This window comes from Podarcis cretensis, assembly GCF_951804945.1.
Source record: "Podarcis cretensis genome assembly, chromosome: 12".
Lineage (NCBI taxonomy): Eukaryota > Metazoa > Chordata > Lepidosauria > Squamata > Lacertidae > Podarcis > Podarcis cretensis.
Genome location: NC_137181.1, coordinates 20,210,092 through 20,230,977, shown reverse-complemented (window position 1 = coordinate 20,230,977; position 20,886 = coordinate 20,210,092). Strand labels below are relative to the sequence as shown.

The 20,886-nt window shown below is 43.0% G+C and overlaps 1 protein-coding gene across 1 annotated transcript in view; it reads right to left on the bottom strand.

The window, feature by feature from the left end:
• Positions 1–20,886, bottom strand: part of LOC307199291 (uncharacterized protein) — a 216,809-nt gene that overhangs the window by 34,377 nt on the left and 161,546 nt on the right. The window contains exon 4 of the mRNA XM_079947103.1: positions 2,015–2,181. Within this exon, the coding sequence (XP_079803229.1) occupies positions 2,015–2,062 (48 nt within the window). The 5' untranslated portion in view covers positions 2,063–2,181. The remainder of the gene's footprint in view (positions 1–2,014; positions 2,182–20,886) is intronic.

Here is a 20,886-nt window from a genome sequence, read left to right as displayed (position 1 = left end):
TGGAACACAAGTCAACCTGGCTGGTGATTGAGAGCCATGGGGAGCCTTGCCCCCTGTGAATTTGCCTCATTCTGACTTGAAGCCATCCATGTTGGTGGCCATCACTGCCTCCTGTGGCAGTGAGTTCCCCAGTTTAACTATGCGCTCTGTGAAGAGCTGCTTTCTTATATCTGCCCAGAATCTGCCAGCATCCAGGTCTCTCTAGTGTTATGAGAGAGGCAGAAAAACTTTTCTCTGTTCTCTGTCTTCTTTCTCCCTGCCATGCATAGTTTTAATAAATTTCTGTCATGTCACAACTTACTCTTTTGCTAAGCTAAAAAAGTCCCAAATGCTGTAACTTGTCCTTATACAGTGGTATCTCAGGTTAAGAACTTAATTCATTTCGGAGGTCTGTTCTTAACCTGAAACTGTTCTTAACCTGAAGCACCACTTTAGCTAATGGGGCCTCCCGCTGCCGCCGCAGCACAATTTCTGTTCTCATCCTGAAGCAAAGTTCTTAACCCGAGGTACTATTTCTGGGTTAGCGGAGTCTGTAACCTGAAGCGTCTGTAACCCGAGGTACCACTGTACGAGAGTTACTCCACCCACCTGATCAGTTTGGTTGCCATTTTCAAACTCTACAGTATCTATTGAGGTGGGGGGAGGCATTTGAAGCATGTCTAAAGAACATGACTGTCCCCCAAAGGCCTGCTGGGAGTTAGTTTAGAAATTGATCAGTTATAAGATGACAAATTGTGGGATCATTACGCATTTGCCTTGCAAATGTGTACATGGAACGTTTATGACAAAGGCCATTGAAGAAGAACCTTCCCAAAACGTGTCTAGCGACGTTTCACCCATTTGGGCATATCTACACTCTAGTCTTGGTTTTAGGCTTGTTTCACTGTCTTGGAGACTGTGCGGATGCTAGGATGCTTAACTGCCACAACGTGTCGTGTCTGATCCAGACCCAAGCCACAACTCCCGACTCCTCTAATGAAGACCCCAATGACACAAAGTCTTAACAGTTTCGTGGGGCCTCCTGACTTTGGTTTCCACCTCACTGATTATGTCATAGTTTAACAGCAAAAATATTTTTTTTAAAAAATTGTGCATCGTATTTGCTGTATTACCTAATGTTTCCTGCTCTTTGCTACCATCTGGGTCCAGATTAGAGATTGTTTCTTTTTGGGTTTCCTGCAGCATCTCTTCCCCACCACCACCCAGCAAAATAGTCAGCATCTTGGACAGGATATATATTAAAGGAACCAGAAGTCTCCCTGGCCATTTCAAAGAGGTTAATTCTCAGACACTGGATATACACAAACATCCCCATGCTATCTAACAGATAAGGCAGTCATGCTGTACTTAGCTGGTTTCCTCGCTCTAACAAGGAGCGTTTGTGCTGGGTTGCCAAGGAAGTTACTGTTTCTGTGTATCCACTACACTGCCAACCTTTGTCAAGTCATGCTAATGCCAGAACGGAAAAGGCTCCACTGTGTCAGATGTCTTTTTCCCGGGGGGGGGGGGGGGGAGGAAGAGACAGCATCTCACTCCATCTAGCAGCATGTTAATATGGGTGTTGTATTCCGAGAGCTACAGTTGTTAACAACACCAGGGAGAGCCCAGCTAAATATCTAGCACTACTTATCTGGTATAAAGAAGGCTGATCGCCGAAGAATTGATGCTTTTGAATTATGGTGCTGGAGGAGACTCTTGAGAGTCCCATGGACTGCAAGAAGATCAAACCTATCAATTCCTAAGGAAATTAGCTCTGAGTGCTCACTGGAAGGACAGATCGTGAAGCTGAGGCTCCAATACTTTGGCCACCTCATGAGAAGAGAAGACTCCCTGGAAAAGACCCTGATGTTGGGAAAGATGGAGTGATTCTATGATTCTGAAAAACATAGGCTATTTGATTTTGCTTACCCAGTTCACAACAAGATGCCATTACGATGCTCAGATAGGGGCATCCTGGATCCCACCCCTTCCATTTGACATTTGTATATCAGCTTTGACAGCAGAGAAAACTCACCAGCTTCTGTCTCAAGGCTGCTCCTTCCACTGCAGATTCTCCCAACATTTCTGACACAGTCAACTTTGAAGGTGAGCCTTCTTTTTTCAAGCGCGCCCTCACATTGCGAGACGTAGTATTACAACTTTGGGCCGGACTTCTATTTTCAATTTTCAATTTTGCAAATACTAGACAAAACAAGCACAAGAAGACACATTCAGAAGTAACATCAAAAGATCTGCTCATCCATTTATGTTCTGTCATTCCCAGCTATCCATATTTTCCATTACTGCAGGTTCATGGTCTCCTTGAGTTTGGGGAAGCTTCCTAACTCCTGCAGGTGATTCAGTAACAACCCAAAATGGGCAGCCCATGGATGACTCCAAATAGATCCACTGACTGCACTATATGCTTGATATATTGACTCAAAAGGGGCAGGTATGAAGTAAGGAGAGGCAAGCTCCCCAAGGAAATGGGTCACTCTTGCAAGCTTCCTCTTCAGCTGCTTGGTTTACTCTGCCTGGGATCTGGAGAAGAATGGAAGGACACCTTTTGCTGGCTGTTTAATAAAAATGCAAACTCAAGTTTATATATATATATATATATATATATATATATATATATATATATATTCATATCCTTATCCTACACATTAAGACCACTTCCTTGTTAAGCCAGGAAGGACATAATAAGGGATCTTAAGTTCACACTGCAGGACATCCAGACAGGAGACATTCCCTGCCTGAATCTAGTTATCCTACACCAGACATCTGCTAGGAAGTTTGTTCAGCTGGGCAAACACGCAAGATATACAAAAGGAAGACTCTTTTAAACAATGGAGTGTGAACAGAGCTTTTCATTTGCATGAGCTACTCTATAGACAAGAAAATGGAAAGCTATTATTATTATTAATTATTATTAATTTATTATTCATTATTATTATCATTATCATCATTATCATTATTATTCCCCGCCTTCACCCTAAGGTCCCAGGGCAGGTTACAGCAATTAAAACACAACGTTAAAAACCTTCTGTAGCTGACACACACCATCACAGTCTTTCCGCCTCCTTAAAACCTAGGAATCTCGTTGCCTGAAGCTTTACCCTGGGACAAACACAGAGGGAAGTCACCTTGCAGTGATTTAACTGTGTCCAAAATTACTGTGTGTTCAACAGTATCTGATCCACACAAGGTCATATGATGATTATGGAGTAATCCTCAATTGTAATCCACCTTGCAGTTTATTGCAGATTGGAGGCAAAAGACTGAGCTATGCATCATCCCTGAGTGAACTTGAAGGGGGAAATGTAAACCTTTGTCCATGTGGTACAGAGGTTAACTTGTTGGATTTGGAGCAGAAAGCCCCAGGTGCCATAAAACTCACAGGGTGACTGTAGGCCAGTCGTTGCCATCTCTTTGCCTGACCTACTTCACAGGATTGTTGTGAGGCTAAAATGAGAGAGGGTACAACCCCTGAAATATACTCAGAGTCGAGAGTGGATTTCATGCTCTTTATTCAGCTAATAGTGGTGAGCAGGAATGAAAGTTTCCCCAAAGTATCTGCTTTATATACATTAATTACACAATGGGCTCCACATGATTGGCTAATTCCGGAATTATCCTGTAGGCCAATCAGGTTGTGGATTCACTTCCATCTGGAGCTGGATTGGGTGGCTCCTGCAGACCAATCATACTGCTGCATTGTTCTAGGACTAATCAGACTGCTGCATTCTGAATCCTATTGTTCTAGGACCAATCAGACTGCTGCATTTTGGATCCTATTGTTCTAGGACCAATCAGACTGCTGCATTTTGGATCCTATTCAACTCAGTACATAACAACCCCTTTATCAATACTGCAGCTCCTATGAGCCTGCCTTACACAGAGAACAATTGCTGTTGCTGTCAATATATACGTATGCCACTTACGTGCCAAAATGGCTTCTAGGCGGTCTACAAGTATAAGATCAATTGTAAAATCCATACCTAATTAAAATACACAAATAAAATGATTCCATCAAAGCATTAAAAACATTGACAGTTTTAAAAAATGCCACAAAACAAGCCAGCTAACACAACCATTGAAACAGTTAAAAGGAATTATTAAATTGAAAGTTCCAAGTTCATGGGAATGTTTGCCAAAACAAGTGAGTCTTCCAGAGCACTTGGAGCACAGTCAAAACCTCCACTCACCCACAAAGCTTGTTGGGAGCCATAGACTGATGTCCCTGTCTAGGCCACTCTGGCAACCAGAGGTCATTTCCACCTCTCCTATCCTAGATCCTCTATAGTGAAAAGGCAAGGGCTCCTCCTCATGCATATTCTCTCTGCCCCTGAAGAATCATGGCACTCCTTGCCTCCTCCAAGCTCAATATTCCTGTTGTCGAAGAATTGGCAAGGTTGGCCTAGTTCCTCCTTAGTCCACATTGGTGATGCCAATGAGATGAGAAAGTCAGTTGCCCAGACTTAAATGCTGAAAGGCTTCCGGAAGAGAGTAGCAAAGAAAGGTGTTGTGTAAATCAGTATCTATAGCACTCACCAGCCATCCTTTCTCGAAGGCCATTCCTTCCAGGGCTGTTGAGTACACATGGCTCTCCATCCCTCCATCCCTGTGAGGGAAGTTAGGCTGAGAGCTAAGGCCTGGCCCAAGGTCACTCACTGAGCTTCACTCTAACTACTTCACCATTCTGCTCCCCCCTATGATAATCTAGCTAGTGGGTCAGGCCCCTCCTTGCCCATTAACGAAGAGCTCTTCCACACTGGAGAAGGAGAAGACACCAGCAACAGCAGATAAGCAAGCAGAAAGAGGCCGGGAACTCTTTTTCTGTCTTAAGAGTTCTTGCATACACATTCAGGGGCAGAAGTGCTGGTCCATTTGCCTCTTGCTACCCTCATATGCACAGGCGAGGATGTTCTGCTGTCACGCTGGTTACAACCAAGAGGCTCCTTCAGGTGAGTAATTCATAGGTTGTCACTAGACTGAAGTTATCTTAATCGCCATAAGCTTGATTAATCATATGAATTTTAATTTGTTTATCAATTAATTGATTCTGCATTCATTACATAAAACTATAGTAGTTTTTTTTAAAAGAACACTTTCTTTACTTTTGGCTGACATCTGTAAGCACTGTAGCCAACACCGTCTGAGAAGGGAGTCGTGTGTGTGTGTGTGTGTGTGTGTGTGTGTGAGAGAGAGAGAGAGAGAGAGAGAGAGAACACCAAATGAAAGTGGTCCTTTCCTATATCCAAATCTCACAAATGAAAATCTACAGGAGGAGGATGTTATACCAAACACAGATGCTTATACTGAGCCAGCCATTGGGCCATATAGCTCAGTGCTGTCTACACTGGCTGACAGTGGCTCTCCAGTATCTCAAATAAAGATTGCAACAACACAAGAAGAAGCTGCTGGATCAGGCCAGCGTCCCACCTAATCCAGGATGGTGTCTTCACAGAGGCGCACCAGATCCCTGCGGAAAGAATGCAAGCTGGACCTGCATGCAACATCACTCGCCCCACCTGCAATTCCCAGCAACTGGCATTTGTAGTGTTGGCAGTATGATTTGGATCCTTGTAAAATACAGGGACCAAAATAAAAATAACACAGGAAGTAGAGTTATGTTTGCTTTTATTGGCATGGCTTCACAAAAACAGTTGAAGTCCGTATATAACCAGCACCTACCCTCTTGAACTATCCCATACAGGGCAGCACTTTTAACCATGCCGATTAATCCTGTTCCCATTAAAAAAAAGATAAAAGGTTCTTCCCATTCTAATTTGATTTTTTTTATCTCCTAGACCTTTTACAACCCCATTTTACTGGGCACGCTTCCTGTTTCAGAATGTGATTTTCACCCTCGACTTGCCGAACAGCCCTCTCCCCACCTTTCCCTCTTGCAACTGGGATTAATATAATTGCTGTAAAGGGAAAGCGGGTGGCCGGGGGTGGGGCACGCCATTGCTTTATTCATATAAAGGGATTATCAAGGGCCAGAAATAAATCTGCTGTTCTGGGCGTAGCCAGAGATCACATTGCAGAACACAGACTTCTAAGCAGAGGTGAAACCAGAATGTTGCAAACTTTCGTTGAGTGGGTGGGGGAGATCGAGATGAAGAATTTTCTTGCAACTGTGGCTGATTTCCTGTGTAAACTGAAACCATGTGATATTCCATGAAGACATCCAGCTCTAAATTACAGGAAATGAAACCCATTGTGGGGGGAAAGACAGATCCAGAATAAATTCCCAGATGAGGTATTTTTACCACAAGGTTTCAGGCTGGTTACATTCTGTTGGAGGATCTCCTGCATACCTGTCAGTCATTAAAGTAATCACCTGTGGACAGCAGCATACAGACATGGGTTCCCAGGGGTTTATGGCTGTTGTTAGTGCAGGGTGCATCTTTAAGGCTGAGCTGAGCTGAGCTGAGCAAGGGAACCTGTGGTGCTCATGTGCTGATCTTGGGGCCATGTTCATTAAGGGGTCTTCCAAAACACCTGTTTGTTGAGCATTCATTGTGATTTGCTTCTAGGGTGTGTATATGTTTTCACTCAACCCTCCCAAACTTTTCGATGCATTTTCTTGTCACTTCACTAACTGCAAAAAAAGGCTTTTCTTAAAAAGTGGATTTGCTGCAGTGACCATTCATTGCACCCACATTATGCAACCTCATTATGTCATCAGGCCATTGGAATGGCAAGAAAAAGTTGGTACCTGCATTTTCTTATTTTCCCTCTTTTTCTTCTTCCCTCCACAACCCTCCAGGTCCCACAACCTTTCCTGTCCTGCATCTTGGATAGTGTGTCAATACTTTAAACTGCAAAGTGCCATGAGTGCTTCAGTATAAAGGTGGCCCATTCTCACCCCAACCACAGATCAGTTGCCAGTGCTGATGCACACCTGAGATAGCTCAGCTGGTAGAGCATGAGACTCTTACTCTCAAGGTTGTGGGTTCAAGCTCTACGTTGGGCAAAAGTTTCTTGCAATGCAGGGGGCTGGACTAGATGACCCTTGTGAACCCTTCCAACTCTACAATTCTATAATCTTTGCAGGGAAGGAGAGTCAACGTTCCAACAGGACTTGATCCTTTCGCCAGGGACTAAAAGTCAAATCAACTCTCATGACTAAAATAAAACAAGAATTCAGCAGTTTTGGGCAGCACAACACGACATTTTTCAAATGCTGCTCCAAAGAAGGCCACAGGTATTCTAGCAATAACAAAAGAAGCCCTTTTCTTCTTGGCAGCTCACTGAGTGCTACCGTGCTTCTGCCTGAGCACAATTTGTGTTAATCAGTAGATGATCCCACTTTATTGATAAACTGCAGGGCAATTTCTGGGCTAGAAAGGTGGAAAGTATTTATTTCCCAAACTTGTGCATAAGTTCCATTCTGATGAACAGGGAGGCAGAGCCTCTAAAATCCCCGCTCTTCAAGGACAACATTTCTAGGATATCTCTGGGTTGCTGTTCTGAAACTTCAAGATACCGAAAATGGCTGTTCTTGCTTGCTCTTTCCAGGTTACCGTGGAGTGGCTGCCACAACCACAGCGCCATCAGCAACTTTGGAAGGATGCTTTAGATTAGATGAAGCCAGTGGCATGGGGAGGAGAGGGTTAAAGCCTTCCTTCCCCAGTATCGCTGCTCAGATCCAATTCAGACCTTCCATGCCAGTTTTTAAGTAAAAACAAAAATGCTGGGAGATCAGATCGCAGAACTCCTGCATCAAATGTGCTATTTGGCCCTTCATTTGGCCCCCTAAGTAAATCAGAATAAGCATTCAAATGTGGGTTCTGCTTTTGATCAGAGTCTTTGTCAGGAGCTTAACCTGTCACCATTTTAACACTCCTTTCACACACTCACGGTCAGCTGTATCCCGCTTTCTGCTGCTCCTTTCCCTCTGGCCTTCTTCCACCCCAACAAATATCCATAAGTGTATCCTAAAAATAATCAAAGTGGGCTGAGTGTTGTATTACATTTATGGGACACAAGGGACTAACTTGAATGTGCTGACTGAACCTGCTCTAACAACTTACATGGGGGAAAATCCATAGTGCAGATCACGGTACTTAGCTTGGTATAATAAAGTCTGTGTAATCAAAAAGAACCTAAAGGAAATGACAATCTAGAGAGGGGAAGGAGGGAGGGAATGCTGTGCGGGCTATACATTACATACACCACAGGATGATAAAAAAATGGCACATCAGTGGCACGTTTTCATTACATAGGTTTAGATCCATCAAAATGGGTGAGCATGACTAACTTGGGCCCATTCATTTCAATGGCTCTCCTTGGAGTGGAACTTAGTTGGATGCAACCCATAATGTTATAATGTCCACAGACATCAGAGTGGCCACGTACCGGTACTAATCACCAAAAAAGAGGACAAAGGACCTGTTGATGGGCATCTCTGGCAGCCCCTGAATTAGATATAAACAGTCGTACCTTGGCTCCCGAACGCCTTGCAAGTTGAATGTTTTGGCTCCCAATGTTTTGGTTCCAGTTTGCGAACGTTCTTTGGAACCCAAACGTCTGACGCAGATTCCGCAGGTTCCGATTGGCTGCAGGAACTTCCTGCCGCCAATCGGAAGCCGCACCTTGGTTTTTGAATGTTTTGGAAATCAAACGGACTTCCGGAACAGATTCCGTTCAACTTCCAAGGTATGACATACACATGGAATATATGTTTTGCAAATTTATGTTCCCACCTTCAGTACAAATATTTCCAGGATGGCTAACAGTTAAAATGCAATCAATGTCATAAGAAAAGCGGTGGGGAACCTGTGGCTCTCCAGATGTTGCCAGCTGGAGCTAATGGGAAGTTGCAAACCAGCAATTTCTGGAGGACACAGTCTCCCCACCCCTGCAATAAAACAATACAATTCGGAAAGTTCAAATGACAAACTAGAATAATACAGGAATAAAACGGGAGATATCAGAGCAGCATAAATGCATCATAAAAGGTTTAAGTCTGGGGAAATTGAAAGATGTCTTTGCCTGGCACCAAAACCACACATGAAGATTGGAGAACTGGGCCAAAAGTAACAAAATGAATTTCAATAGGGATAAATGTAAGGTTCTACCCTTAGGCAGGAAAAAGCAGCTGCGCAAATATAAGATGGGGGACACCTTGGCTTGGCGGGAGTACATGTGAAAAGGATCTAGGGGTCTTAGTAGACCACAAGCTTCACATGAGCCGACAGTGTGATGCAGCAGGGGGGCAGGGAAGCTAATGCTATTCCAGGCTGCATCATCAGAAGCAGAGTGTCCTAATCAGTGGAAGTCCTGCTCTATTCTGCCTTGGTCAGACCACACCTGGAGTACTGTGTCCAGTTCTAGGCACCACAATTTAAAACAGATATTGACAAGCCAGAATGTCTGCAGGAGGGCAACCAAGATGATCAAGGGTCTGGGAACCAAGTCTTGTGAGGAACGGTCGAAGGCATTGGGTATGTTTAGCCTGGAGAAGAAAAGACTGAGAGGAGATATGATAGCCATCTTCAAATATTTAAAAGGCTGTTGCATGGAAGATGGAGAAAGCTTGTTTTCTCTTGCTCTGGAAGGTAGGACCTAAATGGCTTCAAGTCACAAGAAATGAGATTCCAACAAAATACTAGGAATAACTTCCTGACAGTAAGAGTTGTTCAACAGTGGACCAGACAACCATGAGATGTGATGGACTCTCCTTCATTGGAGGTTTTTAAGCAGAGATTAGATGACCATCTAACTTGCATGCTTTAGTTGAGATTCCAGCAGAGCAAGGGGTTGGACTAGATGACCCTCAGGGTCCATTCCAACTCTACAATTCTATGATTCTATGAAATTTAAGGTATATATCATATCCATAACAACTGGTATGGATATCCTTCACATCTGTATAATTGGAAATGAAGTGTTAGATATTATTAATTTGTGATGCTGGAAGGATTCTTAAAAAATCCTTAGGGACCTGGAATGAAACCACCAGTTCATTTTACATAATTCACAGCCAGTACATTTACATATAGTCGCTATTTCAAATTTCCACCAAGTGTGAGTGAGATTTGAACCAGCACCCTATAGGTAAAAGGTCAACATAGGCTACTTTGAAAAAGAGCATTTAAGTGAGCAGTTATATGAAAGCCTTTGCCGAGTGTTAACTAGGCCGAGAGTATGGAAAAAGCTGGTATTTTAAAGGTAACAATCATGACTGGGCAGACTCCCAAGAATGCAAATAAAATTAGAGGTATTTTTCCTCCTTTCTAGAGATCTTGCCCACTGTAGCTTTGGAAACATCATTAAAAATAATGATAAACCGTCTAATACATTTTTTGTACATTATAGCCTTTAATCTTTCATGTTAATGACAGAAAGGTTACCATTAGCCACCCTGTACTTTGCTGTCCAAATCAGACATTTGTTATAACCATGTTTCTCTACTCTCTTTATGCAGATGGTAGCGATTTCAGCCCAAATTCCTCGTTGCGTTAACACGGAGAGATTCAGAAGAAGAAGAAAAATAAACCAGCCTGTAGCGGTACAAACGAAATAGCACAATGATTGGCTTAGGAAGTGTGCTGCCTTACCCATGCAAGCCGTTCCTGAGGGTGTGTCCCTGTGCTGAAAGTGTTCCATAAACATCACTGATCAAAAGGAATTCCATTTGCTTCAAGTGCTAAGATGCACTGGTGTAGAGTCTTACGTATTCTCTAGAGGAGACATTTCTGGCGAGTTAACTGGAAAAAACCTCTCTATTTCTAAGTATATAGGAGTGTGAGAAATATTTAGTACAGCAGCTCAGGAGATAGAGCTGGGAGACTATGGATTTCAGTTCTGGAGCCTTCTATGACTTCCAGACATCTCATTTCTGTTTTTTTGGTTACCTATCTCTGTCGCATTTTAATCACATCCTTCTCCCAAGGAGATCAGAGCCTTGTACACAAGGTTATCCCAGTTTACTGATCCTAGCAAGCACAGAAGGCAGATTAGATGAAGAGACAGGACCTGATCCATGGATAACCAGTGAGCTTCATTACCCCTGTTCAGATGCGGGAGCCAGGGATAACAACTATGAAGACTGGGGGAGCCGGATCATGCCTGTTGCCCCCCATGCCGACAGTCCCATGGTGGCACACATGACAATAATTCTGTCAGGACCTTGTAAACTGCAGACTCCGCTACATGGACAGAGGTTGCTTGATTCAAGCTAGTCCATGAAGAGACAACTATTTTCACAATGACAAGTATCCAGGGAACAACGGCAGGAGGTTTACACCATCTAACTTCTTCAAAGTTCTAAGGAATGGACAAAGGATTGAACGTGTCTGTATATTCAAAGATTAGTGATGCTATTTATTCCTTCCACTATAAACTGTTTAGTCAGAAGATGAGGCAGCTATTTGCTGGTGGATTACTTATCTGTAAGCACTTAAATTGTCATCTTAAAAACTATGAGGTTTCAGATGGTCATACGTGTTGCATGAAGCAGTGGTATGAACTGAAAGGAAGGTTGATTTCAAAAACACCTATTGATGCATCACAGCAGTTTCAGTTGTAGCTGCAAATTGACTACTGGAGAAAAAAATACTTCATTGCCTGCTTCCAGTTCTTAGCCGAGAGAAATTTAGTTTGACAAGGAACTGGCGGTCATTTTTCAAAAATGACCTCGGTGATGCCAGAACAGTAATTCTTTTTAGAAGAAGTGGGTGTTATATAAGCAAAATTAAGGAAATGTCTGCCCTCTAAGAAAAAAAAACATACAAAGCAAATTAATTGAACTGATCTCAAATCATATATTGAAGAACATCTGAAACTTAAAGTAACAAAATACTATTCTATTATCCTTGATTGTACCCCAGGTATATGTCATCAGGAACAGATCACATTTATTTTTAATAGTTGCTAATGTTAGAGAGAGTGAACCTGCATCAGAAGATTCATAGGATACATAAATGCAAATTCTCTAGTGGAGTTGGGTTGACAGAGTCACTTCTTGAGAAGCTTAGGTAACTGCAGAGGTCAAGGATATGATAATGGTCCCAATGTGAAAGGAAAAATATATTAGAATACAAAGGAGAATGTTATGTCTCAACCCTAACACTATTTACATTCCCCGTGGATGTCACAGCTCAAACCTACTTCTATGTGAGGCAATATAGCTTCAACTCTTTTCTTTTTTAAATTTACACAGAATTTATCGTCTCTTTGCATCCTCAACAAAAGATGGAAAATACTGACATCATTTCTAAGATGTGCTTTGAAAATGCCACCTGAAACTCATTGGGAGAGCTGCATTACTGGCGTAGAAGTCGGTTGCTTCAAGGCTTCTCAAATTTATAAAACCATTATTAAATTATTGAAAGCCCCTGCCCTTGACAGTGTAACTTGTGCTGAAGCCAATGGTCTTTTGTCTGAGCTTCAATCTTTCACATGTCTTCTTATTACAGTTATCTGGTATGGCATCCTGTCACAAGTGAGTAAGCAAGGTGATGCAAAATTGAGATACGTAGCAAGATGTTGCATTGACACTGTTGAAAGGTATTCATGATTATATGAACTGAGTATTTAGACCATGGGTTTCAAAAAGCAGTAGAAGCTTCTGAAAAAAATTGCTGCAACATTTGATGATTCCATTGAGGTGGCATTCCCAGCTCAGCATGTAAGAAAGGTGAAATGACCCCATTCTTGATCCAAAAGTCAAATTTTGCATAAAGTTCTACAATGTTATAGTGGATGAAACAATTGCTCACCTAGATGACAGATTTAATCAAATGGTGCCGTTTAATGAGAAGTATGGATTCATATGTGATGTTCAATCTTTGGATAATATGGAAGATGATGACCTTGAAAAAGGCTCCAACTATATGTCTTAGCAGCTTGAGGGAGATACTGATTCAACAGAGTTATTATTATTATTATTATTATTATTATTATTATTATTATTATTATATTGCCCTACATCCATAGATCTCAGGGCAGTTCACAACATAAATATACAAGATAAAAACACGAAAGAGACAAAAAAGAGCAAAAAAAACCCCACAAACCAATAACACCCCTTACACACACACACACACACACTTTAAAGGGTTGTTTTTATTTAGTCGTTTAGTTGTGTCCGACTCTTCGTGACCCCATGGACCAGAGCACACCAGGCACTTCTGTCTTCCACTGCCTCCTGCAGTTTGGTCAAACTCTGTCCAACCATCTCATCCTCTGTCATCCCCTTCTCCTCATGCCCTCCATCTTTCCCAACATCAGGGTCTTTTCCAGGGAGTCTTCTCTTCTCATGAGGTGGCCAAAGTATTGGAGCCTCAGCTTCAGGATCAGTCCTTCCAGTGAGCACTCAGGGCTGATTTCCTTCAGAATGGAAAGGTTTGATCTACTTGCAGTCCATGGGACTCTCAAGAGTCTCCTCCAGCACCATAATTCAAAAGCATCAATTCTTCAGCAATGACCGCTCCCCACTTAAAACGGGGGGCGCCCTTTGCGTGGACGCGTGCAGCCCTGGATCTGGAGTGGCCCCATCAGCATAGGCTTTGCCTTCCCTCAGGTGGGATACCTGGAGGTCCCCGCCTACCCCAGTGAGTTGTCCAATCCCACCTGGGGGAAGCGTTGCCAGGGAAACCAGGCCAGGTAGGGGGAGGGATTACCTGCCCACACAATAGAGGGTGGATCTTACCTGGTAATCCTCACTTGGCTCCAGAGCTTCTCCCACCCTACCCACCCTCAGTTAATGTCTTCTTTTGCAGGTTAACTTTTCTTCATAGGTTTTGCAGGTTAACCTTTCTCCACAGGTATGCGGGCGCTGCTACGATAAGGTCGCTGTTAAAGGGCCGGAAAGGAATTTCCCTGCATTGGCAGGTTTCGCCTTTCCCGTAGCAAAACGTCACAACTTTGGCGGTATCAGGCCTTGGGCGGAATCCTTTAGTCCATCTTCCTCTTTGCGGCGGCGATACCAGGGTTCCCCGTTAAAGGGGTTTTTGAAGGGAGGCTTTGGCCGTACGCCGAAAGGTCGTCATTGCTCTCCCCTGCGGCGGCATAACGGGGGCGGCTATCTCTGCTTGAACATATGTTCTCCAGAGCTGGCCCATCCCCCCCACACACACACTGGATAACCCTGATGCTCCCTAGGTCCCCGGCTGGGGATTGGGGAGGGAGAACGCCCAATGCCTGAGCCAAGGTCTACCCACATTTGAAATTTAATAAAGTTGTGGCCAATTTAATCCCATAGCACGTTGTCTAGAGTCGTTATTCCACATGACGGGGGGGCCCACTCGGGATCTGGGGACTCCGCCTGTCCAGCCAATCAGCCTTCTTTATGGCCCAGCTCTCACTTCCATACATCACTACTGGGAAAACCATAGCTTTAACTATACAGACCTTTGTCAGCAAGGTGATGTCTCTGCTTTTTAAGATGCTGTCTAGGTTTGTCATTGCTTTTCTCCCAAGAAGCAGGCATCTTTTAATTTTGTGACTGCTATCACCATCTGCAGTGATCATGGAGCCCAAGAAAGTAAAATCTCTCATTGCCTCCATTTCTTCCCCTTCTATTTGCCAGGAGGTGATGGGACCAGTGGCCATGATCTTAGTGTTTTTGATGTTGAGCTTCAGACCATATTTTGCGCTCTCCTCTTTCACCCTCATTAAAAGGTTCTTTAATTCCTCTTCACTTTTCTCCTGGTGCCTAAAGATGTATAATGAAGGTACCAGTCAAACCTCCCTGAGGAGAGCATTCCAGGCAGGGAGACACAGCAGAAAAGGCCCATCCTCGTGTTGCTACCCTCCAGAACTCTCATATAGGCATGTGAAGAATGATGATCTCAGGGTCTGGGTAGGTTCATATGGAGAGAGGCGGACCTTGAGGTATTGCGATCCTGAGCCATTTAATGCTTTATAGGTCAAAACCAGCACTTTTAATTGGGCCCTGAAGCTAACTGGCACCCAGTGTAGTCAGGCTAGGATTGGTGTAATATGTTCAAACCATCTTGGTCTGGTGAGCAACCTGGCCACCAAATTCTGTACAGCTGAATTTTCTGAACTGTCTTCATAAGCAGCCCCATGTTGCAGTAATCTAGCCCTGAGGTTACCAGACCATAGAAGACAGACATTAGACTATCTCTGTCCAGATGGGGGCACAGCTGGGCCACCAGCCAAAGCAGATGGAAGGCATTCCGTGCCACTCACATGAGCCTCAAGAGACAGCAAAGGATCCATAAGTACCCCCAAGCTATGTACCTGCTTCTTCAGAAGGAGCGTAACCCCATCAAGATATTTACTCGCAATTTATGTCTAGTACAAAACATTGTTCCCACTGTACCTGTAACTGTTGCATCTGGTGAGAGGACATTTTCAAAGCTGAAAACAAAACAAAAAACAAATCTGTCCTCTTCTATGTTGCAAGAACGCTTAGTAGGATTAGCACTGATTTCAGATGAACATAAAATTGGGAGAGGTTTGGATTACAGTGATTTGATTGAGGACTTCGCTTCCAAGAAAGCTCAAAAAAATCAATTTCATTAAATAGGATACAAGAAAACTATGCTGTTATTTATGAGGGGCCTGGTGATCACCAATATGTCCCTCCCACCACAATATCAAACAATAGGCTTTTAAAGGTTTTTTGGTTTATGTAAGAACATCACCTAAGGAGGCAACAGCTTTTTACTTTTCGTTTATGACTTGTATGCATGTATTTACAGAGTAGTAGTGGCTGGGGCAACCCAGTCAGATGGGTGGGGCACAATTACTACTACTACTACTACTACTCCTGAATCCTTTCAAAGCACTGCTTTCCTACAGGAGTATTTGGGAAGACAACTCTGCTAAAGCTCCACACATTGCTGGGAAACTTGAATTGAAAATTCAGCAGCCAGTCCACCAGATCACCAAGTTCAACATGAAGAAATGAACACTAGCAGGCGCGCGCGCACACACACATATACGCCCCACATCTTTGTTTTGAAAACCAAGCATCAAGCACTGGATCGCAGCCACAATAACTGTGAAAGCAGGCCAAACCAGAGTGACATGATACATTGGAAGAGGCCCAGATAGCCATTATACGGGATTGTGTCAAAGATTCGCTTATTAAAGTCTTGATGTGCCTGACCCAATAAATCAACATTGTTACAGTGTTTTGTTTCCATTAACATCCTTGTACATTAGAGGTTTGACATAAGTCTTTCCTGCTGCTAAGAACCTGTTACAGAGTCTGTGTTAGCACTGCACTTAATTCCCACTTGTAGCTGTCTGTCTCAGCTTTAATCTGCACTTGCCATATGTGGATGGTGGTGTGTCATGTGACACCAGGGCTCCATCTCTTTAGTCTCCATTTGCTACTTTCACAAATCATGCACTGGGTTTTTTAAAAAATAATAATAAGCATGACCCAGCAAAGCTAAGCACACTTAACAGCTGCAAGCCTAGGCACATTTACCTGAGAGCAAGCACATTAAATGGGCTTACTTCTGGGTAAAGTTGCACAGTAAATCTTTTTGATTTTAATGGAAAATTAAGCATGCACTAAATGCCTCCTGCTGAATTCAACGGAGCGTAAAAAAGGGTTTGGCTCTAGCTGGACTGTGTCCAGGTGAATTTCAGCTCTACTATATAAATGTAAGCCTATAAAAACAGTCCTCCCATTTATAAAGCTATATGTTTATCCCACACTAATTTCAGATTAACTAGAAGAGGAAGTTTTACGATCAATAACCCAAGGTAGACATGTTTATATCTACATGAGTTCAAATCTTATTTCTCTCCCAATGTTTACAAAACGACAAAATATTAAGGTTACAGTGGTATGCTCCCTTAACTGGAAACAAGACACATTGAATCCAATGCTCTCTTTGCCAGGTACGAGATCTGAATGGTACATTTACTGACATGTCTCACCAATTATGATTTACTTTTATAATGTTGTTGAAATGACAATATCTATTGCTGCTCCTTACCCCTTGGTTTGTGCATCTTATGTATTTATAACACGGGTGGGGAATCTTTCTCCGCCTTCTGCAGGAACCACATGGCAGTACTGGGTGGTGTCAGAAAAAGGAAGTATTTTGCTCACACATCTCTCTCTGTCCTCAGTCCAACACAAGCAAGAAGCAACTATCCAGAATTATAAAACCTCCTTACAAACTTTGTGCAAACCAATCAGTATGCACACTCAATCAACAGGTCATCAAGTCACCCCAGTCCATTTCTGGGTTAAAGGACTGATTTTAAACCTTAAAGCCTTGAATAGCTTTGGCCAGACTACCTGAAAGACTGACTCCCCCCATTACTCCAACCTTAAGACCCCCTTTCGAGATCCTGCTCTGGATCCCCTCGCCTTTTCAGTAGTGGCACCTAAGTGAGAAGATCTCGCCTAGTGCCATCCGTGTAGACTTTGCAATGCCAGGTGAAGACTTCTGTGTTCACCCAGGCTTGTGAACAACTTAGGAAATCTGGGCCACTTGTTGCATTCATGTCACACACACCCTTTTCTTAATTAAATGTAAAGGGACCCCTGACCAATAGGTCCAGTCGTGGCCGACTTAGGGGTTGCAGCACTCATCTCGCTTTATTGGCCGATGGAGCCAGCGTACAGCTTCCAGGTCATGTGGCCAGCATGACTAAGCCGCTTTTGGCGAACCAGAGCAGGACACGGAAACGCCGTTTACCTTCCCGCCTATTTATCTACTTGCACTTTGGCGTGCTTTTGAACTGCTAGGTTGGCAGGAGCAGGGACCGAGCAATGGGAGCTCACCCCGTCGCAGGGATTCAAACCACCGACCTTCTGACCCACAGCGCCACCCGCGTCCCTTTTTTCTTAATTGGTTTTATGCTTTAGTTTGCATTTCTTTTCTTTCTTTCTTTTTTAAAAAAAACTTATTTATTGTAAGCCAGCCAGAGAACTTTATGTTATGGGGTGGCACAAAAATGCCATATATAAATACATATAGTTATGAACTATAATAATGCAACAATAAAAAGCAAAATGTGAAAATGTCACTCTCATCATTTTCATCAATAGCCAAACATAGTTTTGAAGCCATTTCTTATGTTGCCAGTTTAAAGACGCCAAAGGCTTTGCTGAAAACGAGGCTGTTGGTTTGCAAGCGAACAAGCTTTATGGTTTTACTATCTGAAACAAATGTCAGGATCCTCTGCGGCCTTTTAAGATTTATTCCTGTGGAGTTAATTTGAGATTTTATTACACGACTCCTTGGTGCGAATTTGTTGCCAGTTGGTTGCATATTTAGGCTAAAGAAAACAACACCAACCCACAAAAACAGAATAAGCAGCTTAAAGGCTTATAACTATAGATGGTAGATTATCATTTGCAAAGAGATTTTTATAGGGCAATTCAAGCAGAGGATGCTGCAACCCCTGAGCATCCTCCTATCTATTTCACATCACAAGCATATTACAACTTCTGAGACCAGTACCCATAAGGAAATGCCACTGTCTGATTTCAGTATTATATTTACAATGCTTTGTCAAGTAGCTTTCTAATAGATAAAGTAGCAGCAGAGGAGGGGTGGAGATGGGACAGTGCTAAGGCCTATGTCTATTTTTATTGGACCAGAAGCAAATGCTTGATTTCAACTACGAATGTAAGTAATAATCCTGTTTATTCTACAAGCAAGCAGTATGGGTGGAGAGATGAGAGCAAAACGTTTTCTATTCAACCATTCTCTCATGAATAGATTGCTTCCATCCTTCCCCCACCCCTTCATTCAGTCCTCTGCTTTGCAAATTGGAGTCTGCCTTATGGCCAGAGGTCACCAAATTAATCGCTTCAAACAAGGGTTTTTACTGAGCTTTCAGCATAGCTCAGCCTACTCTCTTTCCCACCAGGTTTCCGTTTCCCTCCTACACTGTTTTGAAGCAGAAAAACCATTGGGATAAGGATCATAAGACACAACAGCCAGGAGCCCCTTCTGAACCCCACTAAGAAACAGCTGTCACACAGATAGTCATGCGTTCCAATTAGGTGTTGTGTTTCGGAGCTCCACTGAGCAAAATATTGCAGTTTAGTGCTGAACCTTCCAACTCTATGGTTCTATAAACCCTAGACTATGGATGCTAGTGGAATCCAACATTTGTGGATTCGGATACAAACTGATCTGGTCCCACCTAGAGGTTGAATTTGTAGACTGGAACTTAATTACCCACGACCTTTTCTGGGGGTTGTTGTTGTAACAAAGGTCTAAACACAGAAAACACATCAAAATTCATTTTTAAGATGCATGGAGGGAGCTATAATGTAAAACAATCAAATAAGCAACATTAGTCTTCCCAAAGTATTTCCTCTGGTGGGGGGGGGGGGGAGGAGAACACAGTGGGTTTCTTAAAGCACTTCTTACAATTTTGTACTAAAAGAAAGCAGGAAGTTTGAAATTGCTGAGATATAGAAGATGCGTGAAATAAAACAACTCCAAACTTAAGATTCATTCTTGCAGGATCCTCAGCCAGGAAAGCGCTTAAATGCTATGAATAGAAGTACATTTTTTCTTTTAAATTATGGCTGTTGACCCTGCAGTCCTGCAGGTGTTGTTGAACTTCAACTCCCACCAGCCCCAGTGAGAGTGGTCAGTGGTCAGTGATATAGTCCAAAAAACCTCTGGAGGGCCAGAGTCACCAGCCCTGCTTTAAATAAGAACACAAGAAGAGCCTGCTGCATCAGGCCAGTGACCCATCTAGTCCAGCATCCTGTTCTCACAGTGGTCACCCAGATGCCTGCAGGAAACCCACGAGAAGGACCCAAGCACAAGAGCACACACACCGCCCATAGTTTCCAGCAATTTCAGAACAGTGCCCTAATATTCTTTTTATCCACACCTCCGCTGGGTTGGCGATCAATAAAAGACCCATTGGAGCTCCAGGATCTGTCTTGCCACCAGTTACTCATGCCTGACCTGAGGTATCTCAGATAACTGCTTTCAGAGTGAAATCGCTGAGTTGTCTGAATGACAAGGTTCTGTCAAAATGAGATTGTTCCACCGTTGCTGTTTTTAAAGGAATCAGAAGTGATTTTTCTACCATCCCACCAAGCCCCACCCCCACCCACCCCCAAGTCAGAAGGAAATGTTTTCTGGATTGATTAATAAGAAATGTTACAAACAATTCACGATTCTAAAGGGGACCACCAGTCTAAAGCTGATAAAAGCATATCCTCCTCTCACCATCTGAAGCTGAACCCAGAGAAACGACTCAACGCTTTTCTCCTCATGTCAATATACCTTAAGTGTTTCCATATGTTCATTTTACATTTATTGCACTTGATTCGGTAACTTTTAGAATTTATTTTGGAAGAGCACAGTGCAGGCCCTTTCAACCAAATGGAGGATAACAGAGCGTGAAAGCAGGATTCCTCTTCAGAATGCAAATGTCAGCTGCAGTTAAGATGAACTGCTCCGTTTTAAGACCCAGCTAGTTGACTTGTGCTTTGCTGGAAAATTCCGGAACAATACAAAGTAAGGGGATTGGAAAGAATGTTGGGTTGCACTGGGATTGAGTCTGACAGATTTCTGGCTGCCTGAACTCTGGCACGATTAACTCCTCAGTCTGAAATACCATGAAATAGCAGCTTTGTTTCAGAATATGCAGTTTAGAAAAGGCCATTGTCAGAACTGCAGCCTCTCTTTTCTCAGTAGGCTTTGCATTTTATGTAACTGTCCATATGTTGCTTACTGTCTTTTTTTAATCACCTAACTGTCAATGGAATTTAATGCCGATGTACACCTTCCCCTCTTTCTTCACTTTCTGTACACAAACTTTGTCTGTGCCAAGGAAGTGAGTAGTAACAGACCCGCTTTACATATTTTATTCCAGAACCAATGGAGTTTGCCCACTTGCATTTTCTACATAGTGCACACACAATCTTCATCTCTGCATATTGCTTGTCCCTGAGATGTACTTCTTGAGAGA